Raw genomic sequence first — 23,673 nt, 5'->3', positions numbered from 1 at the left:
TGTGTACGTGTTAACTCATTTAACACCCCCTCCTACAACCACGTTAACCAATTTAGCCATCGACCCAAGTAAGTCGCAATTTAACACCCCATTTCACAACCACGGAAGGAAGGAAGCAACAAAAAGGGAGAAGGCAGGGAGGTTAACCAGAAAGACATCCGGTTGGCTACCCTACACTGGGGGATAAAGGAAGGGGACAAGAAAGACGAGAAAGAGGGAAGAGAGGGAAAAAAGGGGGTGGGGGAGAGACTGACAGTAATTTCACTGCAGCGTGTAGAAATCTACCACATGTCAGAGGCGTTCACACAAGCCTGTCTTTCTCAGGAAACGCAGCAGGGCTTTCACTGCCTTGTGGGCTGTCGAGGCATGTGTACGTTGCTGTAATAGCACCTGCACAGAAAGAGGCCGATCATCCAGTCGCCGCATTGCGTTGGCAAGTACTTGTCTCTCTGAGGCAAATCGAGGACAATGACACAGCAGGTGTTCGATATTTTCGTCGGTGCCGCAAACATCGCACGCCGCACTGTCAGTAATTCTGATTAACGTGGTATAAGCTTTCGTGAAAGCAACTCCCAGCCAAAGGCGATAGAGAAGCGAAGCTTCACGTCGATGTAGGCCGGGTGGAGGCCGGAGTTGTAGTGATGGGTCGAGCTCGTGCAGTCGTGTACGTCGTATGCTTGGTGTGTTCCACTCGGTCAGTGTGAGACTGCGGGCCAGTTGACGAATCTGCCTCGCCGCATCCGCTCTTGAAAGCGGTATCGGAACACTGTTCCCTTCTTTATGTGACGTGCGAGCAGCATGATCTGCAGAATCATTGCCGCCTATACCACTATGCCCAGGTAACCACTGAAAGACGATGTCATGGCCTTTTTGTGTTAACAGGTGGTGTAGTTTCACGGTTTGGTAGGTCAACTGGTCGTGGCATCCGCGTCGGAGAACTGATATCAGGCACTGTAACGCTGGTTTTGAGTCAGAAAACACAGCCCATTTACCTGGTCTTTCTTCTGAATTGATGTGTTCCAGTGCATTGCGCAGAGCCTCGAGTTCTGCCGTCGTCGAACTCGTCACATGTGAAGTCCTAAAACACCGAGTTATCCCTTGTGATGGTATAACCACTGCTCCACCTGAACTAGACGGCGTAGTAGAGCCATCCGTGTAAATGTGCACGTGGTTACTGTAGTTTTCTTCCAGTAGGGATAGACTCAGTTGTTTCAGGGCATGTGTCGGTAAGTCCGATTTTCTCCTCATTCCTGGAATCATTAAGTGAACTCGCGGCCGGCTCAAGCTCCAAGGAGGAAGCAGTGGCTTTGATGCAGGTGCGTATGTCTCAGCAAACGATGAACGATGCTTGGAGACAATAGTGCCGTATGTCGTGCGGGGCCTTTCAGCAGCTAGACTGGCCAGGTGGTGAGAAGGGGTCCTGGCATAATTCCTGAGGTGCATGCGCATTGTCTCGGTAATAATATGCGTATTTATCGAGTGATCTTGAGCGATGGCAATGATTTCAGCCGTTGAAGCACTGCGGGGTATTCCAAGGCATATCTTAAGTGCTTGGGCTTGAATGCTCTGAATTGCGCGCAGGTTGGTCTTGCCGGTGTTAGACATTGCAGGTAAGCTGTACCGTAAGAATCCGATAAACAGCACCCTGTACAGTTGTAGCATGGATGATATGGGCACTCCCCAATTTTTTCCTGCAAGGAATTTGAGCATGTGGCATGTTGCGATCAGCCGCTTCTTCACATAGTTCACGTGTGGAGTCCACGACAGGTTTCTATCTATTATGACTCCCAAGAACCTGTGGCTTCTGCTGAACGATATGTATTCTTCATTAATCGATATACTGTAAGCAGACATTGGTTTCCGCGTGAACGCTACCACTGCACACTTTCCGCAGGACACCTCGAGGCCTTGTTTACGAAGATAGCATGACGCCGTTGTAGCAGCCTTCTGAAGGCGGGCGCGAAGCTGAGGCCTTGTCACACCTGATGTCCAAATGCAGATGTCATCAGCATAGACAGAAAGTTCTACAGTGCTAGGTAGCTGCTCGACTAGACCAATGAGAGTTAGGTTGAAAAGGGTAGGGCTTAGCACTCCTCCCTGAGGAACTCCTCGGCTGCTGTAATAATCAGGTGTTGGGCCATTCGCTGTCATCACGTAAAATGATCTCAGCTGTAAGTAGCTGTACACCCACATATATATCTTGCCACCAAGACCTACTGTTTCCAAAGCACTAAGGATGGCTTCATGGGTGACATTGTCGTAAGCCCCCTTAACGTCTAGAAACAGGGCGGCGCACAGTCTCTTACAGGCTTTCTGGTGTTGAACATATGTCACCAGATCAACAACGTTGTCGATTGACGAATGGCCGCGCCTGAATCCGGTCATGGATACTGGATAGATTTCGTAGTGCTCTAAATACCACTCCATTCGTGTTAGAATCATTCGTTCCAACGTTTTTCCCACACAACTGGCAAGTGCGATAGGACGGTATGAGGCAATATCCAAAGGAGATTTACCAGCCTTTAGAAGTGGAATGAGGCGACTTGACTTCCATGCCTGGGGAACAGTACCAGTCTGCCAGGAGTCGTTGTATAGGCGTAAGAGTGCCTTCCGAGCTTCGTCTCCAAGATTACAAAGGGCACGATAGGTAATGCCGTCAGGACCGGGTGCTGAAGAACGTCTGCACAGAGCCAGTGCCGCCTCTAGCTCATCCATAGAAAACTGGCATTCCATACGGGGATCACGTGAGGGCGGTGGGTTGTCAAAAGTTCCCGTTCTTGATACTGTGAAATTGGAATCACCGGCAATTCTTCTACAGAAAGATTCTGCGACGTCAATCTCTCTGCATCGAAGGTGAAGTGCCAGAGATGTAAACGGGTGTCGCTGACCCAAGGTTGTGCTAAGACCCCGGACAGTTCGCCATATCAGTGATAGGGGCTTTCGTGGATCCAACGACTCGCAAAAGGATGTCCAACGTCGCCTAGCCAGTTTATCCATGTGCCGCTGCATTTTCTTTTGAATGCGTCTAGCCAGCCTCAAATCATCCATGCACTTTGTCCGTCGGTACCTTCGTTCTGCACGACGGCGTATTGCGCGAAGTTTCTCAAGCTCGATGTCGAAATCGGTGCGCTTGTGACTAGTCAAATGTGTATGCGTGGTATTCTGCAGGACATCCTTTATCGAGTCCTCTAGGTTATATGATGAGCCGTCGGTACAGCAGTCTTCCATTAACATTTTGAATTTCAGCCAATCGGTGTACTTGAGGCCTCTTGAGGACTTGGAGCTGGTGAAACCTTCTATACACAGGTAAGTTGGTATATGGTCGCTGCCCCGCGTTTCCAGATCCGAAAACCAGTGCACTTTCCTGATAAGTGAGCGAGAAACCAATGTAAGGTCCAGGCAGCTGCTATAGGCTGATCCGCGTAAATATGTAGGGCTTCCATCGTTACAAACGCAGAGTTCGTACTCCGAGGCTAAGGACACCAATTTTCTTCCTCTAGAGTTGTCCCTGGAGCTTCCCCATAGGAAATGGTGGGCATTGAAGTCGCCAGTGATCACCCATGGCCTTGGAGTCGATGTCAGAATACCGCGTAAGCGCTCGCAGTCAAGGCGGCTTGATGGAGATAAGTAAGCTCCGATAATCGTGAAAGCAACCTTATCCTTCTTCACAGTAAGGCACACATACTGATTCCCTTCATCAGGCGAGACTCTGTGGTGAACGTAAGTGAGGTCATGGCGCATGAATACAATAACTTTGCTGCAGTCTCTGTGAGTGGAGGACATAAAGCACTCATATCCTGACAGCTTGATTGAAGCACATAGGTTGGGTTCACAAATCACAATAATGGGGAAGCGGTTCACAAATACAAATTGTCTAAAGTCAGACATGCGCGACTTCAGTCCTCTGGCGTTCCACTGAAAGACAGATGCATTCTTGACTTCCGCTCGAAACGACGGTGCCTCGCTGGCCATGGTTCTACCTTAGAGCTGCAAGCACCGGACTCAGGGTGTCCAGCACATGCAGTGCGGTCTGCGCAGCAGAAGTCTTCATATTACTCAGTAGGACACGCATGGTACTCATCAGCGATTGCAGCAAACTTATCACTTGATCTTCATTCATCGCATCACTGGTTTGAGGGGTCGTCGAGGGCGGCGGGATTTGATGCAGCTCCGAAGTAGGTTGACGTCGTGGAAGAGAGGGCCACTGTTCCGAAGGCGCGACTGCTGTCCCTTTCTTCTGTTTGGCAGTATCCGTCTTCAGTGAGCTCGGTGTTCGTGAGTCAGCCTCTTTGATAGAGGATGACATCTCTCTATCGATAGAGGCGTTTTTCCGTGATGGTCTTCGCCCACGACGCCGTCGTCGGCGTAGTGTAGCGGCAGCTTCCTTGTGTGTTGAATTGTCACGCACCATACGCCTGAGTACCGCGTGCTCGTTTCGCACCTGTGGGCAATCTTTGGATGAGGCCTCATGAGCGCCGTGGCAGTTTGGACATCGTAGTATGGTGGCACTGCAGGCGTCTTTCGAGGGAGACTCAGCGCACCGCGGACACACAAGTTTGTTCTCACAGACACCTTTTACGTGTCCCATCTTGAAGCACTTGTAGCATTGCAGTGGCTTCGGTATGTAAGGACGCATTGAGTGGCGAACATGGCCAACTTTGACATACGAGGGAAGGCTGTCTCCCTCGAACACAAGCCTCAAGCAGCGTGAGTTGCCGAGTCTGGTAATGTGCGTAATGCGGGTGCCTTCAGTCGCTGGCTTTATTAGTATTGGCAGATCATTAGCTGAGATGGAAAGATCCACATCATAAATGACGCCAACAGTGCCATTACAACCTGTAGCGACCATTGGCCGAACTTTCACGTTGCCGATTTCTGTTATGTGCCGAAGGCTTTGCAGTGCGCTACGGTGCATAACGTCTACAGCGAGGACATTCTTTCGTGCATTGATCCTCACGTCTTTGATCTCATTCGGCGCGGTTTCCTCGAGAAGCACAGAAAGAACTTGCCTGTTGAGGAGTCGCAAGTTAGATGCAGGGTCTTCAGGCATAAACAGCATGGTGTGCGGCCACCGCTGTGGTGCAGTCTTAACGGTGGAAACACTTGCCGACGATGCCGTTCGCAGCAGTCTTCGTTTTGTAGATCGATTCATGACGACCGTGAAGTCATCATCCGATGACTCAAAGCCATCCGAATACAAATCGGTTGCCTCACTGTCGGTGTCGCTGGACGCGTTGCTACGCTTCCTGGATGACGAAGTCCGGCGCGACGGTTGCACGCCTGGAACATTCTCAGGTGTGTCCTGAAGCATCACCGCGAAGGAGGGAGCGGCAGCTCCCAGGATTTCCAGGAAAACAAATTGAAAACACTGAGACACGGGCACAAGCGTTCTGTGAGAGAATCACTTCGTCCTTTCACAACCACGTTAACCAATTTAGCCATCGACCCAAGTAAGTCGCACTTTAACACCCCGTTAACCAATTATATGCTCCGCATCCTCCTCAGTGTTCCCCCGAGGGAAGCTGCGGGCAATTTTTTCTGTAGCAAACGAAGCCATTCGTCATAATAAACCGTTTTCATGACAGCCATCTTCTAAATACAATATATAGTTTTCACGTTGTGCTGTAAGATAGCAGCTACATGACATGAAGAACCATAGTACTATAGGTAAATACATTTGTGTCCCACTTGAAGACATTTTTTACGATTAAACGATACGTAACGAATATGCAAATTTAGCGAGGCGTTGAAGAATGATACATTTGCTTGTTGAGGTGGTAACAGCGCCGGGTCAGTTTATATGATGCCTGCGCTGGTATGTTTCTTAGGGTACCCTTGTTTAAACTTTAGTTTCCTAAAATGTCAGCGCTAAAGAATTTAAACTAGTGCGAACTATTCATTCACACAGAAAGATGCATTGAATTTTTTTAAATATTTTTGTCTCTTATTTTCTTCACCTATATTCAGCACAAGGGATGTCAAAATTACAGTGAGAAACACAGGAGATCAAACTAAGGTTTACCTCAAGCCGGCTACGCGACGTACGTATTCACGTTTCACATAGTTTTTTGTGGGGTGAATGCGGAAAATTCCTGATTCTAAAGCCAATTCTCACCCTGAAATTTCTGTTTGCCCATGCAAGAACAAAGCGAAAAATGTCTCTTGATTAGATTTTCTGAATACTTTAACTGTTTCCAGGTGTATGTTTGCAGGTTTATGCAGAAAAATGACAGCAAATATCAGTCCTTGAACTATCATTACACTTCACTTCGACGAATTTTATCGATTTGGACTCCGCATGTTGACTCGACAGCTGGGGGAAGGCACGGGCACGATTGCGTTCTGAGTAGAGCGGTGTATATCCATCGAAAAAGAAAAAGAAAGACAGCGTCTGCAGTGCCTCGCAGAGAGTTTTAGTGCTCTGGTTGGCTCTGGAAGCGCTGCACATTGTCCCAGTGTACTGCAGTACACTATAGCCAGTACCACACAGTGCCCTGAGAAACACTGAGAAAACGGCACAGTGCAGTCATGTTTATTACAGTGCACTGGGCAGACAATGGGCTCACAGTGTCAGACTCATCATTGGGAAGACTGGTGGCACAATGGAAATAATTGCACGTACTGGGTGGACTTTCGATAGGATTGGGAATCAAATCGCCGGATGTTGAGCGTGAATTTCATCGACTGTTTGAAAATAGTATTGTGTGTTCTAAACCTTTCTAGCTTTTGTTTTAGGTCGGTGACGTACGTGCGTATATGCTAAAGCCATCATCTGTCAAGCACGCACGCGCGCGCTTTCTCTGAAGCGTGCTCAAATGTAGTCAATGTAGTTCGTATAACCCCTTAGAAAAAAGTAATTATTCGGAACACAGTAAGACAGCAGTGTTAGTCGGATAAACGATATCGACCTACTCTAGCAATCAATGCTTCCATACGGGCTCGTGCCATAGAAAGCTGCACGTTACCGGCAGCAGTTCGTCGCTGCAACACCCCATCTCGGTGTTTTAAGCTTCTCATTTGTGCAGTATACAAGATGCAAACATGACCTCGATTGAGTAAGTTATGATCGGAACTACATTTCGAAGGTTACTTGTTCCTTCGTTGTTCAGTATCCATTATCTTCACAGAGATTGTGGCGTGCAAAGTACGGCCCTAAGAACAGAGTGAACTACGGTGGTTGTAGTACGCGGCGCGTAAACAAAGGTTTCAGAAATTATGTCCAAATAGGTTTAATGAGCAGTTACGATGGACGATGTTTTTTGCATAGGTGTGACTGACCGCTTTGCGAGTCTCTGCGATCACCTGCAACACATCTGCGGTTACGCTGTTAAGTTTTCCAGTAAACCTTCCATTAAACAATTGATACCAGGCATCCCATATCATCAAAACAAACAAACCACCTCCTGTTAGGCTGGTGCCAACACGGAAATACAACAATGAGTTTTTCCAAATGAGAAAATAAAAATATAGGCCTAGAGAATGAATTATAACATCACGAAAAAGTATTTCATTCGCGTCTTCGAAGTGTGGTATAGCGGTATTGTGTCAGGCTTAGATGTAAAGTACCTTGAAGTTGACAGGTTTTTTATTGTTTTTGTTTGATGCAGTGCTCGTGTTTTATTCCTAATTACAATTTGGGCATGTTCAATATGTTTTAAAACAGTTCAAAAAGTTGATATCGACCCACGACGGATGTCCCAATGTGCAGCATGCCAGCATCTCAGCACCCAGCACCCCGTTGATCAAATAATCATGTATGCCGCTGAGACAACACTTGGCTTTCAAACAGGGGTAGCTTCCGACAGCAATCTTTGCAGCATATCTAAATCAAAAACGCAGCTGAACAACAGAAAAACTATGAGAACCAAAAATCTCACTGAACCTATTCAAACAGTGTCCATTATTAACACTTGTATTGGCGCCCCTAGTATTTACGATAAAAGTCATAATAACCTGTTCGCCTAGTCATGCACTGGTCGTGCCTTGTGACGCGGGCTCTTATCTTTTTGCACTGGTGAAACTCTCACCGATTAAGTCACTAGGAGTAAGCCTGATATACGCTTTAGCAGAGTGTGACGTTGTGCGAGTTAGTGCATTGCTTAACAAAATATTTGTGGCGCAACTGAAAATATTTGTGGCGCAACAGCAAGGAAAAAACAAAGAGACAGGATGGGGTGCCCGATCTGGTGCCCTATCCTCTCTCCTTTTTTTTCTTGCTATTATCAGTTGCACCACAAATATTTTATCACGATCTGATATACGCATCGTTCAATAGCTTTATGTGTGTCGGTTTTATTTGTTGTCCGACAAACATTTTAATAAAATGGTTCATTGAAACATTGACTTCTGGGCGTTCAATCACTTTTACTAGCCACTGTACATGTCCGTTTCAAAAACTTCTGCATAAGGGTAACATCAATATTATTACCTCGCAATGTCTATAGTTGCTAAAATTATCATGTGATTAGGTGACACGCGGATTTGAAGGCCTGTGGAAATTTCCATCATGCAGTGTTTAACGCCCACTGTCGTCACGTATTAAATCGACTTGTAGTAGTTCTCTTTTATCGTATTGTATCTCCTACTCTATTTATTATGACTATGGCCCCCCTTGCCTCCCAACTGTCCCAAATACCTGACCTCCACCATATTTTTTGTGCAGACGACATCACTCTCTGGTGTACGTCTGGATGTCCCGGCCATGTGCAGGATACTTTGCAACGTGGTCTGGACCGTATCGCTTCCTTTCTCGCTACTGCTGGCCTGTCCCCTGCACCGGAGAAATGTGAACTACTTTTGCTAAACCGGTCTGCGTACCAGCGCTCCCACAATACCCTCATCTTCCTACATCTTTCTAGCTCTCTCATCCCCACTGTTCAGCAATGCAAAGTTCTTGGCTTCCCTTTGCACGCGAAGAACGCGCAGGCCCTACATCACGCCGTGAGGACTTGCCACTCAGGTACCCACCTCCTGCGACGTGTTGTCACTCGGCAGTCGGGGCTTCTCGAAGCTCATGCGTGCCGGGTTGCACATGCGCTTGCCCTTAACAAATTCTTGTACTTTGTGTCATACGTTCATTTCTCCGAAACGCAACTCAACACACTCAAAAGAGCTCTATTAGGCCTCTACAAGGTAGCTCTAAACCTCCCTCTCACTACCTCTACCACTAAGCTCTTTGCCACAGGCCTCTTCCATCCATTACGTTCTCTTATTTCTCTGCACCATGACTCTCAGATTGCCCGTCTTTCTCTCACTCGTCAAGGCCAATGGCTATTAGCCCAAGCCGGTATCCCTCACATTCCCGTTTCCGTTCCCACCTTGCTTTCTGCCGCTAGCACCGCTGCTTCTAACCTTCGCATCCTTCCCCTCACATCCAATATGTCTCCCGTTCTTCACGCCGGCCGGCGTCATGTTGCAGCACAGCATCATTCTCCTCCTCTCTCTACACAGGGAGTTGCCTACACGGATGCCTCATACATGGCTCCTCGGGGCTCGTGTGGCTACGTTATCTACCATCCACACCTTTCGGCACCTGACACGCACACCAGCGGGCCATACTTACGTTCGCCAAATGTACTTTCGCTCGAGGTCCTTTCCATGGTCCACGCCATGCAGTGATTTTCCTCCCTCCCTCCTCTCCCCGAGTACACGATTTACTCTGACTCTCACGCCGCCATCCGTCACATACAGAACAACACGTTGCCCCCTGCTCTTCAACAGGAGGTCGAGCGAGCGGCCTCTGCTCTTCAACCCTCCACTGTCTTCCTCCGCTGGGTTCCTGGGCATTCGGGTATTAACGGCAATGAGCTAGCTCATCAGCTTGCCCACGATATATTGCACCGGGCACCGTTCATTCCCTGGCCCACACCTTCGGAAGACAGTGAGAGCTCCGCGAATAACGATGGGCAGATCTCCTTGCGTCACACTAACAAGGAGGTATATCTCCAGCTCCGACTCGACAAGCGTCTTTACCCTCCCCCTCAGCCATCACTCACTGCGCTCGAGGCTCGAACTCTACGGCACATCCAAATGAACTGCCTGGAAACCCCCTTTCGCCTTTTCCTTTATAAATATAGGTCTTACCCCTGCTGTCCTCAATGTCCCTCCCCATACGCTGACCTGTCACACTGCCTGTTTTACTGCCCAACTGCTCAGCAATCCAGCTATTACCCTCCTCCATCCCTTTTCATCACCTCCTGGCTCGACTGGATCGGCGCCATGACCGAGACAGAACACACAACCTTTGTGTGAGCAGACTAGCACCATATCCCTTACATAACCTTGATGAGTTTGTGCAAGCACACGGGTACCACCACCTTCCTACTAGGCCCAATCGCAGTTTGGCTTTGCACCACCATTACAGACTAAATGTTACATTTTAATGGTAGATCATAGGCGTTGGGCCGGATGGCAAATGTAGCGCGCACATCCGAGTGGGATTACTCTCGACAAACCTGTGATTGGAACGCGCGGGTCTCGGCGGCAGCTCTTGGTGAGCGGAAATCTAGCGAGGTAGCGCGCGAGTGTGCGAGAGAGTGAAAAGCGTTTTCCGGACATCCATCGGTGATTTGATGAAAGGCGGGCGCGCGGAATACGTCATTTGAACTTCTGGTCAAATCTGCCGATTTCGTCAGAGTGAGAATGCTCGGAGCAATCTGTAATCAGCGATTGCTCTCAATCTACCATTGGAATACACAATTCTCGCTCCCAAACCGTCATTGGAATTTGATTGCTCCACTCAGAGCAGAAAACTTTCTCTGGATCTGCCTAAATTCTAAAATTCTTTATATTTAAAAATTCTTTAATTCTATCTAACATTCTTTAACGTGCACTTAAATCGCCCAGTAGACGGTCGTCTACCACTTCATCTCCGTCGAAATTCGACCGCAAAGGACAGGATCAAGCCCCCGATATCCAAAGGAATTGAATCTTTTACTAGCTGGCGTTTTCTCTCTATCCACTGCCTTTCCGTTAAATTTTAGTGGTAACAGACAAAGAAGTGAATAAAAAACATTGGATGTTATTTTTTGTAATTAGGCTTGAATGTGAAGAATGTGAAATGTGCGAAGATATTACTTGCCGCTGGTTGGGGCTGAACATGAGACTTTCACAGAACGTGTCCGACAACATAATAATTACTTGAAACATCATGCCCTTTACTATTCAAGGCTTTCTTGTCAGTACTTCAGAATTTTGTGGCTAACAAAGAAAAACGAGCCTTGTAAATGATCTTCCTTGCTTTCTCTTTATTGTTATCCATGTTTCCATAATCTACTGATTCTGATCAGTACAATAGTAAGAAAAACTTCATAAGCCTAACCGCTCAGGGCGGTGCACCTGTGCGTCTTCTGGTCGACTGTATTTACCACATATGTGAAGTCACCTGAAGTTTTGTGATCGCAGAAGTGTAATTAAAGCAACAATAGATTCTTCTTATTCAAGTGAGATGTGCTGGCTACGAGTGCCACGAACTTTTTTGTCGTTCTTTCAGGGGATGGCAGTTCTCCCTTCGACATTTCTCTTTTCGGATTAGTGAGTGAATATAACGTTCTTGTGGCCAAAAAAACGTGCGTGACGCTAACGTTTGCGTCACTTGTTAATGGTAAGTGCTAGCACAGTATCATCCCTTTAGGAGAGGGGATTTTTTCCAACGCCTATTTTGTTGTTATTTGCATACATATCGCGCTAAATTGACATTGATCATAAATTAGAGGTTAATATGAGCTTTTATTGTATTGTCTTGGGGCCTATATATGCCAATATTTGCAGTTCGTGCTTGAATGTCTATAAATGTCTGTAAATTCATATATTCACTATGTGCGCATACAACAAATTTCTCTGTAGAGCAAGGTTGAGATTGCTCATTACGTTATTAGGCAAAAATGGGGGGTGGGTGGGGAGGGGACAACCTAGTCTTGTAGTTCCACGAAGTACCAGCAGACCTGTGGACCCCAGCCACACTCATGCGGGTAGCTGGCGTCCACATCAGCCGCTGTTGCGTTTGTGGTCGAGGATGTGACGAGGCATCGTCGAATGCAATTATATAACGCCATGCTACCTTAGAAAGTCCAAGCCAATGAACAGGTAATGAGAGCGCTGACGGGGAACGCTAAAACAGGCGACAAACATCCAACCATGTACTTCAAAACCTTACCACTCTTCCGTGGCCGACAGCTCTACAAATGCTTGCGACGCAGTATAGCTGCACGCACTATAGGCTGCTCGGGGCGAAACAACATGATACCAAGTCGTTGTTTCGTGGCTGCACGTAAACAGGCCCGTGGTTGCTGCTATTTATTTGTGTCGTGACAAAAAGCTTGACAAACTTTACATGCTTTTGTGCAGCAATTTATCTCTATACCAGTGCATTTCGGGCGCTACATCTTAGCGGTATCCAATGTCTTACTTGCGCAGCCTACGTTCCCCAGCGTCCAAGGGTGCCGATCGAGAGCGTCGTGCGCTTGCGCCACAATATAAATGGTTCGCAACGTCCACTGAATTCGGGCTGCATGCATGCGAAAGCGCTCGAGCTTTGCAGCGCCACGCTGCCAGTGAACTACTGACCGACTATTTGCGACCGGATAGAGTTATTAACTCTAATAAAAATATAGTTATTAATTGGAGTCAGCACTATTGAAGAACTACTTAGCACACTAGCGAGTCTCACTCATCTGCATTTCACTGGCTTCGCTTACCAGGGGGTTAGTGTTTTTTGTGACAAGTAAACGGTTAGCATTTTGTTAGCGAATGTGTCGGCCTTTTTTTTTAAGAGTGCATGTAATATTGTCTAAGCTTTAATGCACTATTATTAAAATGACGACTTGTAGAGATTCGGAAAGGTGCCGCCTTGGTTATGCGCGATGCCTTGCTTTGGCTGGCTACCCGGACCAATGGTTTCGAAAGTCTATTATATCTCTCTATGTATGGTTCATCTTGTAGCACAGCACAAAGTTTCTTGTGTACGAATGTGTGCTGCGTGGACCTACAGGCCTTTGAGATGGAGTTTCTGGGAAGAACGCCCATGCCTGTAAGCAGGGAAAACAGTATTCCAAAAAAAGGGAGGGGGGAGGGGGTAGTATTGGATGAGATGGCACGCAAGCCGGTATACGAATGCTTGCAGTTAGCAGAAGCATCGCACTAGCGTCAATACACATACATAACATAGAGAAACGCTTTTTCGAATATGCATCCAAGTCACCGACGGAATCAGGAGTAATAACAGAGTGAAGGACGGGGACACAGCAGGTGGCTGATGCGCCACTGAGGGGAGAAGAACCACATGGTGTAACGTTGGTATCCCGCCACAGTTGTACCGCACGACAGATATCATGGCATTAAGCCGTGGTTACGTAAAGAATGGAGGAAAACTTCGGAAAAACACAGTCCGTATAAGGGCTGAGATATAGTAGGTGCGTTGCTTATAAATGTACCATGCTTGTAATCAGCCAAGAATTTTCGAATTACTGCTTTATTGTTAAACTCGATAGTTTGCCTTACTTATGCTTGAAATTTGAAAATCAGCACGGTGACAAAAATATGCTTTATTTTCTTAAAAAAAGTTATTTCATTCACATTCCATTCCGTGCAATACACGCTTCATTGCATTCCCATTTCATTGCTTCAATCTTTGTCGCCATTCCATTCCGGAGTCGCGAAAATGTGAAATGATTCCGGAGTCATTATGATTCTGGAGTGGCAACTCCGCAACACTGCCGTGCACATACCAAGTGCCAGGGAGATATGTTCACCAGCTCTAAGAGCAGGAGTTCAGTTCTAAGGCGTCTTAATATAAATACGAATGCATTACTTAGTCGGGCTATTTCAGGCGTCCATCCGGATCTATCCACCACCCTCTCTCATAGCAACAGCGGCGGCGCGCGTGCTTATCCTCCCCCTAGCAACCGGAGCCCCCCTCCTCTCCTAGACTTGAACGTGATTTCCCACCGCTTCAATGCAGTGCGTTTGAAACGCGTTTCTAGCGTTTGCACTGTCTTAGCACAGCCTAAAAACAACACGTTCACAACGCGTTATTCTTCTAACGCTCGGTTCTCAAATGCAAAACGCCGTTAGTGACGCTACCAATGCGGTCGCATTTCCTCACGATTCCCTTCGGGGAAGTGGAGGCATTTTTTTCTTGAGAAGGGTAGTGATATTTTCGCTGATTGTGGAATAGTCCGCACTATTGTCTACTAAAGCACTGACTTCGGCGCGACCATTTAGCAGTATATGAATGTCTTCCCCAACGAAACACACACACACACACACACACGCACACGCACACTTATATATATATATATATATATATATATATATATATATATATATATATATATATATATATATATATATATATATATATTGTGAGAATTCATTGTACGTCATCTTCCTCATCTATCAATTATCATCATCAGTCTTCGGCACGTTCCTCTTCATGATCGGCGCCATTTTGCTGTTGCTTCAATAAAGCGTCAGCTGCACCGTTGTATTTCAAGTGGTGGAAGGTGCTTCCCGATCTCTTCGACCTCTCTCCATCCAAAGCCAGCTCCTGGAGCTCCGTTCGGGACGTCGCTTGCGCCAGCAGAGCAACATGGCCCAAGAGCAAGCCCAACCAAACCACTCGCCGGCGCAACCACCAGCCGCCAACCCTAGCCCGGTCAACAACCCCCCTCGGGAGCCTCCAATCTTCTCCGGTCTGCCTGGCGAAGATGTCGAAGACTGGCTCGACAACTATGACCGCGTAGGTGTCTACAACAACTGGAACGAGGCATCGAAATTAGCACGCGTCCAGTTCTACGTCTCTCAGGTTGCCAAGACGTGGTTCCTGAACCATGAGAGCGACTTCCGCGATTGGTCTTCCTTCAAAGACCAGCTCCGACGCATTTTCGGTACACCAACCGTCCGTTCAGAAGTTGCTCGCAAAAAACTGGCAGAACGCGTTCAACATTGCGGTGAGTCCTACACTTCCTATATTGAGGATGTGCTTGCACTTTGCCGCCGTATCGACGACACCATGCCAGAAGGTGATCGTGTCCGGCACCTTCTGAAGGGTATCGGACCTACCGCTTTCAACGCCCTCGTCGCACACAACCCTTCGACGGTTTCCGACGTCGTCTCGGTATGCCAGCGGCTTGATACCCTGCAGTCAATCCGCCTACGACCCGACTTCTCTGAGAACCCCCTCGCAAACAGTATGGAGCTCCGAACCATCATTCGAGACATTATTCGTGAGGAATTGCAAGCCTACACTTTACCTCCTTCTAACAACGTTCCCGCTCAACCCGCCTCTAGCGATCTGCGTGGAATTATTAGGGAAGAAATGTCAGCGTTCCAAAGCATTCACCGTGCTCCACCATGCGCCCAACCCCCCTCGTATGCACAGATCGCTGCAATGCAACCCTCGCCGTCTCAAGCACCACCACCTGTACCTGATCACGAACATCTCGCACCTCTAGTCGCCCGTCCACCGAACCCTACCTACCATTCTTCCTGGCGGGCCCCACGTCCTATTTGCTACTACTGTGGAATTCGAGGACACATTTCCCGGGTCTGTCGACGTCGGCAGCAAGATGAACGTCGTGGTTATGCCGCTTTTGAACGAGACGACACATATGCTCGAGGTTACTACCGTTATGCCGACAGTCCTTCCAACCACCGATCACCGTCTCCTGTGCGCATTTCCAACACGACCAACAATACACGTGCATCCCGACCACGCTCCCCTTCGCCACTCCGACGCTCTGTTTCACCACTTCGGCCTGTCTCTCAACTGGCTGCCCAGCGATCGGAAAACTAAACAGTGCAGTTTTTGGAGGGAAAACTGCATCGCGGCGAAATGACCCAAGTCCTCCTGAACGACCGTCAAACATGTTATTGGTAACTGTGGAAGGTGTGCGGGTGTTGGCTTTGGTGGACACGGGAGCAACTATTTCAGTTATGCGTGCCGACCTGTGTTCTCGATTGCGGAAAGTGAAGACACCCTACCTTGGATCATCTTTGATTGGGGCCAATGGAGCAATAATTAGACCATCGGCCCAATGTACAGCGCGTGTCTTCATTGATGGTATTCTTCATCACATCACCTTCGCTGTCTTAATTTCATGTGCTCATGAACTAATTTTAGGCTGGGATTTTCTCTCATCAGCATCTGCATTAATTTCTTGCCGTCAACGTGTAGTCGAAATGACCGAGACCGATCACTGCAGCGAACGCGTCGACGAAAGACCATTGCGTTTCTTCACAGCTTCCGAATCCATACTACTCCCGGGTCAAGAGCAACTCATCACCATCACTTCTCCGAATATTGCCAATGGTGACGTCCTCATCACCCCTTCCAGCAGCTGTCTAGCACGCGGCGTTGTAGTCCCCTCCAGCCTGGTGCGGTTCAAAGACAGTGCAGCGATAATCATTGGCCTGAACCCTACCCCAGAGCCCGTCCTCCTACCCCAAGGTTCTGCAGTGTCATGTTATGTGGATACCCAACCGGTTTCTTTGGTCTCTCTTGACGCCTTGACAGCTCAGCCACAACACGCCCAGTCTGTTACGTCCTCCTCCTTTGCTCCCGGGATAAATCCTGACCTTTCTGCTTCTCAGCGTGAGGCGTTGCTGAATTTGCTCAGGAAACACCAGGCCTCCTTCGACGCCAATGCTTCGGCACTAGGACAGACCACAGTTGCGCATCATCGCATCGACACTGAAGGTCAGACTGTTGTACGCCGTCGTCCCTACCGAGTCTCCTTGGCCGAGCGCAAAATCATCGAGGAGAACGTGACCGATATGCTAAACAGAAACATCATACGACCCTCTACCAGTTCTTGGTCATCACCCGTTGTGTTGGTACAAAAGAAAGATGGATCGGTACGATTTTGTGTTGATTACCGCGCGCTCAACAAGATTACCCGAAAGGATGTATATCCGATGCCCCGTATAGATGATGCACTTGACTCATTGCAAGGCGCCCAATACTTCTCCACCCTTGACCTTCGGTCCGGGTATTGGCAAATACCAATGGACGAAGCAGACAAAGAAAAGACCGCCTTTTCTACGCCGGACGGTCTTTACGAGTTTAACGTAATGCCATTCGGTCTATGTAATGCTCCAGCCACATTTGAAAGGATGATCGACACTGTTCTTCGTGGCCTCAAGTGGAAAACTTGTCTATGCTACCTCGATGATATCGTCGTGTTTTCTTCCACTTTTGATGATCATCTGCAACGCCTAGATCAAGTGCTTACATGTCTCTCCAACGCTGGACTTCAACTAAACACAAGGAAGTGCCATTTTGGCAACACAGCTATAAAAGTACTAGGACATCTCGTTACTAAATATGGCATCCAGCCCGATCCGGACAAAATTTCCGCAGTCCTCAACTTTCCGCGACCCTTTCGCTCCAAAGAACTACGCAGTTTTCTTGGACTCGCATCGTACTTTCGCCGCTTCATTCGCAACTTTGCAACTATTGCCGCTCCTCTCCACAAGCTCCTTGCTAGTACCGGTTCCTTCGATTGGAATGATCAATGCGAAGCCTCATTCCAAGAACTCAAGCAGGCACTGACATCCCCACCGGTGCTTTGTTATTTCGATGACAAGGCACCTACGATATTACACACTGACGCGAGTGGACAAGGAATCGGCGCCGTACTGCTCCAGCGCGACCATGCCTTTCGCGAGAAAGTTGTCGCGTATGCAAGCCGCACTCTGACCACTGCAGAGAAGAGGTACTCGATAACCGAACAAGAGTGCTTGGCTGTTGTCTGGTCCATCCAAAAATTTCGTCCGTACCTACATGGTCGACATTTTACTGTTGTGACAGACCACCATGCTCTTTGCTGGTTGTCCACAATCAAAAACTTGTCGGGACGACTTGGCCGCTGGATTCTCCGATTACAATCTTATGACTTTGACGTCATCTACAAGACTGGAAGACAACATCAAGATGCCGACGCTTTGTCACGATGCCCTTTGCCGCAGTTTTCGGTGCACGTCACATCCCCTTGTCAAATTGGCTATACGGAGGACGCCTCGTCGATATCATCCATTTCTTCCCTACCTTCATCCACCCGTCCGTCAGCACTTGCTACTCACCAGCGAGCCGATTCTTATTGCACTGACATCATTGGTCGGCTTACCGGTGCTTCGTCTTCCCCTAATGCCAGGCTCCGGAAACAACTCCGACTATTCAAGTTGGAGGACGATGTGCTATATCGATACATTTTGCACTCGGAAGGCCACCGATGGGTTCCCGTCGTACCACGCGCACTACGCACTGAAGTTCTGCGCGCTTCCCACGACGACCCGACGTCAGGACACTTGGGTTACTACAAAACATACGAGCGCATCCGCAGTCGATTTTTCTGGCCAGGTCTTTCCACGACAGTAGCTAAATATATTGCCTCGTGCGCACTTTGCCAACACCGCAAGCGGCCCACTACTCCTCCAGTCGGGACCTTACAACCACTTCCTTGTCCATCGGAGCCGTTCTCTGTCGTCGGAATTGACCTCTTCGGGCCCCTCCCAACTACATCAGACGGCAAGAGGTGGATAGTCACCGCGGTTGATCACTTGACCCGGTACGCTGAGACGGCCTCAATCACTTCAGGAAGTGCTTCGGAAGTAGCAACTTTCTTCTTGAATGCTATTTATCTACGTCATGGAGCCCCTCGTGTCCTTTTGAGCGACCGGGGAAAGGTATTTCTTTCAAGCACGCTCAGTGAAGTTCTTCAAGCATCAAAAACAGTTCATAAAACAACATCTAGCTATCACCCGCAAACCAATGGCTTAACGGAAAGATTTCATCGCACGCTGTGTGACATGCTGTCCATGTATATCCGACCGGACCATCGCAATTGGGATGCCATACTACCCTTTGTCACGTATGCATATAATACGTCAGTTCAACGAACCACAGGCTATTCTCCATTTTTCCTAGTATACGGACGCCAACCGACATCACCACTCGACGTTTCATTCTTTTCTGGCCCCGTCAACTCTTCACCATTCGTTTGCGACCAGTTTCTGTCCCGCGTTGCTCGATGCCGTCGTCTTGCCCGCGTAAACACCGAAGCTAGCCAAGAAGATCGCAAACATCGTTACGATGCCACTCACCGCGTCGTTCTCTACCGCCCTGGCGACAATGTACTTCTGTGGACTCCTGCGCGAACGCCTGGCTTATGCGAAAAGTTTGAGTCACGCTATCTTGGCCCTTACAAAGTTATCGAACAGACCTCACCGGTGAACTACCGTGTCACACCCGTTCATGTTCCCACTGACCAACGCTGCCGCGGGACAGAGATTGTGCATGTTTCGCGTCTCAAGCCCTATTGTATGCGTTCCACAGCGTAATTCGCGGCCAGGCTGGCCGCTTCCGTCGACGGGGGAAATTAGTGTGAGAATTCATTGTACGTCATCTTCCTCATCTATCAATTATCATCATCAGTCTTCGGCACGTTCCTCTTCATGATCGGCGCCATTTTGCTGTTGCTTCAATAAAGCGTCAGCTGCACCGTTGTATTTCAATATATATATATATATATATATATATATATATATATATATATATATATATATATATATATATATATATATATATATATATATATATATATATATAATATATAGATATATATATATATATACAGATCTAACAGAAAATAATGCAAAGAAATGTATAGGGGAAGTTAGTGGAACCAACGTAATGTTAATAAGAAGAAAGAAAAGTAGGTGAAAAGACAACTTTTCAGAAAAGTAGGTGAAAATTAGGTGAAAGAAAAGTAGGTGAAAAGAAAAGTAGGTGAAAAGTAGGTGAGGCAAGTTATCCTGCTCACGGAAAGTTATCGTTTCACCTACTTTTCTTTCTTCCTATTTACATCACATTGGTTCTAATAACTTCCCCTATACATTCCTTGGCATAATTGTCTGTTAGATTTCATTACTATTGTGTCAAAACACGGAAAAACGAGCCCTAGGGTATACACTTGTTACCCTTATATATATATATATATATATATATATATATATATATATATATATATATATTCTCAGGCAGAAAGAAGGCGACGTTCGTGGTTGTTTTATCGCGACACTCGCTGCTGCTCGGCTGTTTCTCCCTGACCTGCTGCGATGAACCATATACCGTTTATCAAAAAAAGTACTGCGCTGATACTCCTTACTTTAACTGGTGGAGGTGCTGGGTACTATACCGTCATCCTGGAAGTTCGTAATCTTACGTTGCGTTCGGTTGTTTTCGTGTTGTCGGCTGATGACGAGCAGCCCGACACCCAAACTTCAACTTCTCCCGCTGCTGTTTGCTCCAGCCCTCGTCGGCAGCGTGACCCTCCTCTCTCAAGTGGTACAAAGACGTGAAAGACTGGCTTGACGAGTAGGACTTGGCAAGCAAAGCCAACAAATTGAGGATGCGCTCAAGCCTACCAACGTCATATTCTATTTAACTGACATTGCGAAACTGTGGTTCTGTGACCACTGAAATAACCTTCCTACCTCGTCAGCATTGAAAACAACCTTCGTTCAACTTTTCGGCCATCCGTAGCTTCGGGAAATGTATGTTGAGCAGCTTCTGCGAGGTAGAGCTCAACAAGCCAGAGAAACCTTCATTAATATTATCGAATATCTGGTCGCCCTTTGCAGGTACATCCACCCCTCAATGACGAAGACGGAGATGAAGCATTTTTAGAAAGGCGTTTCTCACGATGCCTTTCGGATGCTTATCGTTAAGAACCCGCAGGACGTCCCACAATGCGAAAGCTGTCACAAACACGGGAAGCAATCAGAATCTACTCGTTGCACTAATGTGTCAGATGCGAGCATTGCCGCTTTATTATTACGAAAAGGTGGGCTAGTTGGTTAAGGTTCATACTGAATCTTTTGCGCACGCAACATGAGGACACAGACTAAAGGTTCACAAGGACCAGCACCGAATATCAACTCACCTTTATTCAGTAGGGCAACACAATATATACTTGTTGAAGTCCCTCAGCACCCCTGCGCATGAGAGAGCGGGATTGTATATTCCTTTGCATAAAATATTATTACCTTTAGCAGAGACCTTGCACTATCACATCTTTTTTAGCAAATAAATTTCATTCTCCTTCAGCGATCCAAATGGGTAACGGACACACATGTCTTGAAGTTTAGAGATAAGCCACGCATCAACAATTTCTCTTGACGGATTACGTTCAACAAACAGAACAAAAGTTTGCTTAGAAAAAGGACTACACGAACTCAAAGAGCAATGCTCACATTGTATTTCTAGACGTGTTTCTTGAATTCCATTCAAATCGGTCAAGTTTTATTTTAATCGTATGCATTCAAGCAAATAGTCTGATCAACATAACAGCGGTCACATTTGAATGCAATCTCATAAACGTCATTTCTTTTGTACTCTACCAATCGGTGATTAGGACGCTTGGAACATTTATTACTAACGTCTTTAGGCCTGTCTTCATACAGATTATCTCCAGCCGGACACACGCCCCCTTTTGTTTTTTGTAGAGAAAACTACTTCGACACCATACTGAGCTGCCACCGTCTTAGGTTATGAGACAAACCATGCTAATAGGGGATTACTGAAATTTTCTTTTCATCTTGGCTTCTATCGTTTTTCGCCCCAAATTTCATTTTTTTACAACCTCTCGCTTGCAATTAGAAGGATCGGAGCAGGGTACTCAGCCTTTTCCAACCTTCAGGTATGAGCCCAAGGGACAGAATTTGTTTAAAAAGAAATAATTACTAGAAATTATTAGTAATATTTTCAAAGTGTACGTTTCTCACAAGCTTCGACTGGGCCTTGTGCAGCTTCCCGTGTTTGTGACTGTCAGTTTCGACACACCAGAAAAGAAACCTCTGGGCTTGTTTTCACCATACTACTAACGACCATAGATCATCGCAGACGTTTCATCTATGCGCCCGCCACTGTGACATAAGTGAGAGTTGCAAGAAGCCTAAAACCAAGAGATTGGGATTACTTGAATCACTACTACCTGTGGAATAACCCTTTGATCTTTTAGCAATGGACACTATAGGTGGAATTTCTGGGTGCGGCTGCACGAAGAAGTATTTTCACTTGATGATCAACCACGCTACTCGGTATGTCTGGGCATTCCCCCACAAAAATGAAACTTGTGACGCACACATTTCTTGCCTCACCTACATCTTCGCTGCATGGAAGCCGAAAAAGTTTCTATCTGATTGTGGGCCAGCTCTCACTGCTGGCAAGCTCAAGCAGTTCCTAAAACGCAATAGTTTCCACCAGTTGCTCGTGCCTTCCCAACACCCTCAATGTAATGGCGTGAACAAACGCACAAATCAAACTATTGTAACCCGGTTAAAGTGCAGAACGAATGAGGAGCCTTGGGTGAAACATCTTTTGGATGTCGCCAAGGAATACAACAGACCCCACAATAAGTAACACAATATCCACCATCATATCGTGTACATATCTTCATACGACAAAACTTGAGACGCACCGATGCAGAGTGTGTAAAAAGCAAGGAAAAGTGCACTCAAGAACACGCTTGCTTAGCATGAGGAGAACAAGAACATTTACGACAAAAAATTCCTACCATGAGATCTCCAACCTGGCAAACTGGTGCTCTAGAAAACACCTTGGCACCCGAACAAAGGAAAGCTCAGTTCAGTCGTGGAAGGACCTTACACAATATTTCGTAGAGTGTCTCCTGTGAACTATGAGATCGACCGATGCGTAGCACCGTTAAGGAAAGCTATTGGCATTGTGCACGTCAGAAAACTGCGCTGCTGCTATGTCCCAATAGGTTGACGCTTTCTCGGGGGAAGGGAAAACGTGCGATGGCTCATGGGTGAAGGAAGAAAATGGTGGTTGAGAAGACCAGAAGTTAGTGTAAAGGTGTTCTAATCTACTCCCTGCTGCATCCGTTATATATGTAATAGTGCCTGAGCCCTTGCACAAGTGTGAAACGTAGAAACGTAATTGAATAATCATACTTGTTATGCTTCTTACATCAGCGCGAATTCTATTGCACACGTTTTTAAAGCAATACTGTACATGCATTCAACGCTGCTAATTTACAATTCTTTTCACAGAGACACAAGAGTGCGTGATATGGGGAACACGTGTCGATGACAAAATTGAAGACAATGACTGCTACAACAGCTCCTTGTCGTCCTGCGGAGTGTTGTCTTTTGCTCTGGAAACCCGTAATACAGATCCTTGCCATTCATACGACGAAGACGATAGAAGAAAGACACAAAAAGCACAACAGGAACGAGAAATTGTGATATAGTCATGAAATACTGGCTGAAACGCCACATTCATGCAATGGACAGTTTAAGCTTGGCATCCACAACAGCTCGGCGTGCGCAGGAGCTTCCCAGACATAGCTCTCTGCCTGTTTGTGCATAAGTGCTGCAGATGCCAGACTGAAACTGTGCATTGCACGATTTTTGCGTGGCAATCCATCCTTTGGAGGAGCAACTGAGCATGCCAATGCATTAATGAATAAATTCTTGTTTGGAAAGAATCGTAGGACATTATTTATGTTACTCCCGCGCCAGTACTTTTAAGGGGCCCTGCAACACCTTTTCAACAAGCCATGGAATGGTTTTCATAAAAGAGCTTATTGCCTCACGAACTCATCTACACAAAAATTTTTGAATCTGTCCAGTTTATAGACGTATCTTCTG

General features: G+C 47.0%; 1 protein-coding gene across 3 annotated transcripts in view; it reads left to right on the top strand.

Annotated features, from left to right (window-relative positions):
* LOC142767657 (uncharacterized) overlaps positions 1 to 23,510 on the top strand; it is a 137,121-nt gene extending 113,611 nt beyond the window's left edge. For 2 of the 3 annotated variants that reach the window (XM_075869803.1, XM_075869801.1), the window contains 3 exons: positions 5,968 to 6,041; positions 11,492 to 11,602; positions 23,074 to 23,510. In XM_075869803.1, the coding sequence (XP_075725918.1) occupies positions 5,968 to 6,041; positions 11,492 to 11,602; positions 23,074 to 23,273 (385 nt within the window). In that variant the 3' untranslated portion in view covers positions 23,274 to 23,510. The remainder of the gene's footprint in view (positions 1 to 5,967; positions 6,042 to 11,491; positions 11,603 to 23,073) is intronic. The other variant, XM_075869802.1, reaches the window with a different exon arrangement.
* The last annotated feature ends 163 nt before the right edge of the window (positions 23,511 to 23,673 follow it).

This window comes from Rhipicephalus microplus, chromosome 7 (genome assembly GCF_043290135.1).
Source record: "Rhipicephalus microplus isolate Deutch F79 chromosome 7, USDA_Rmic, whole genome shotgun sequence".
NCBI lineage: Eukaryota > Metazoa > Arthropoda > Arachnida > Ixodida > Ixodidae > Rhipicephalus > Rhipicephalus microplus.
This window is presented reverse-complemented; position numbering and strand designations above follow the sequence as displayed.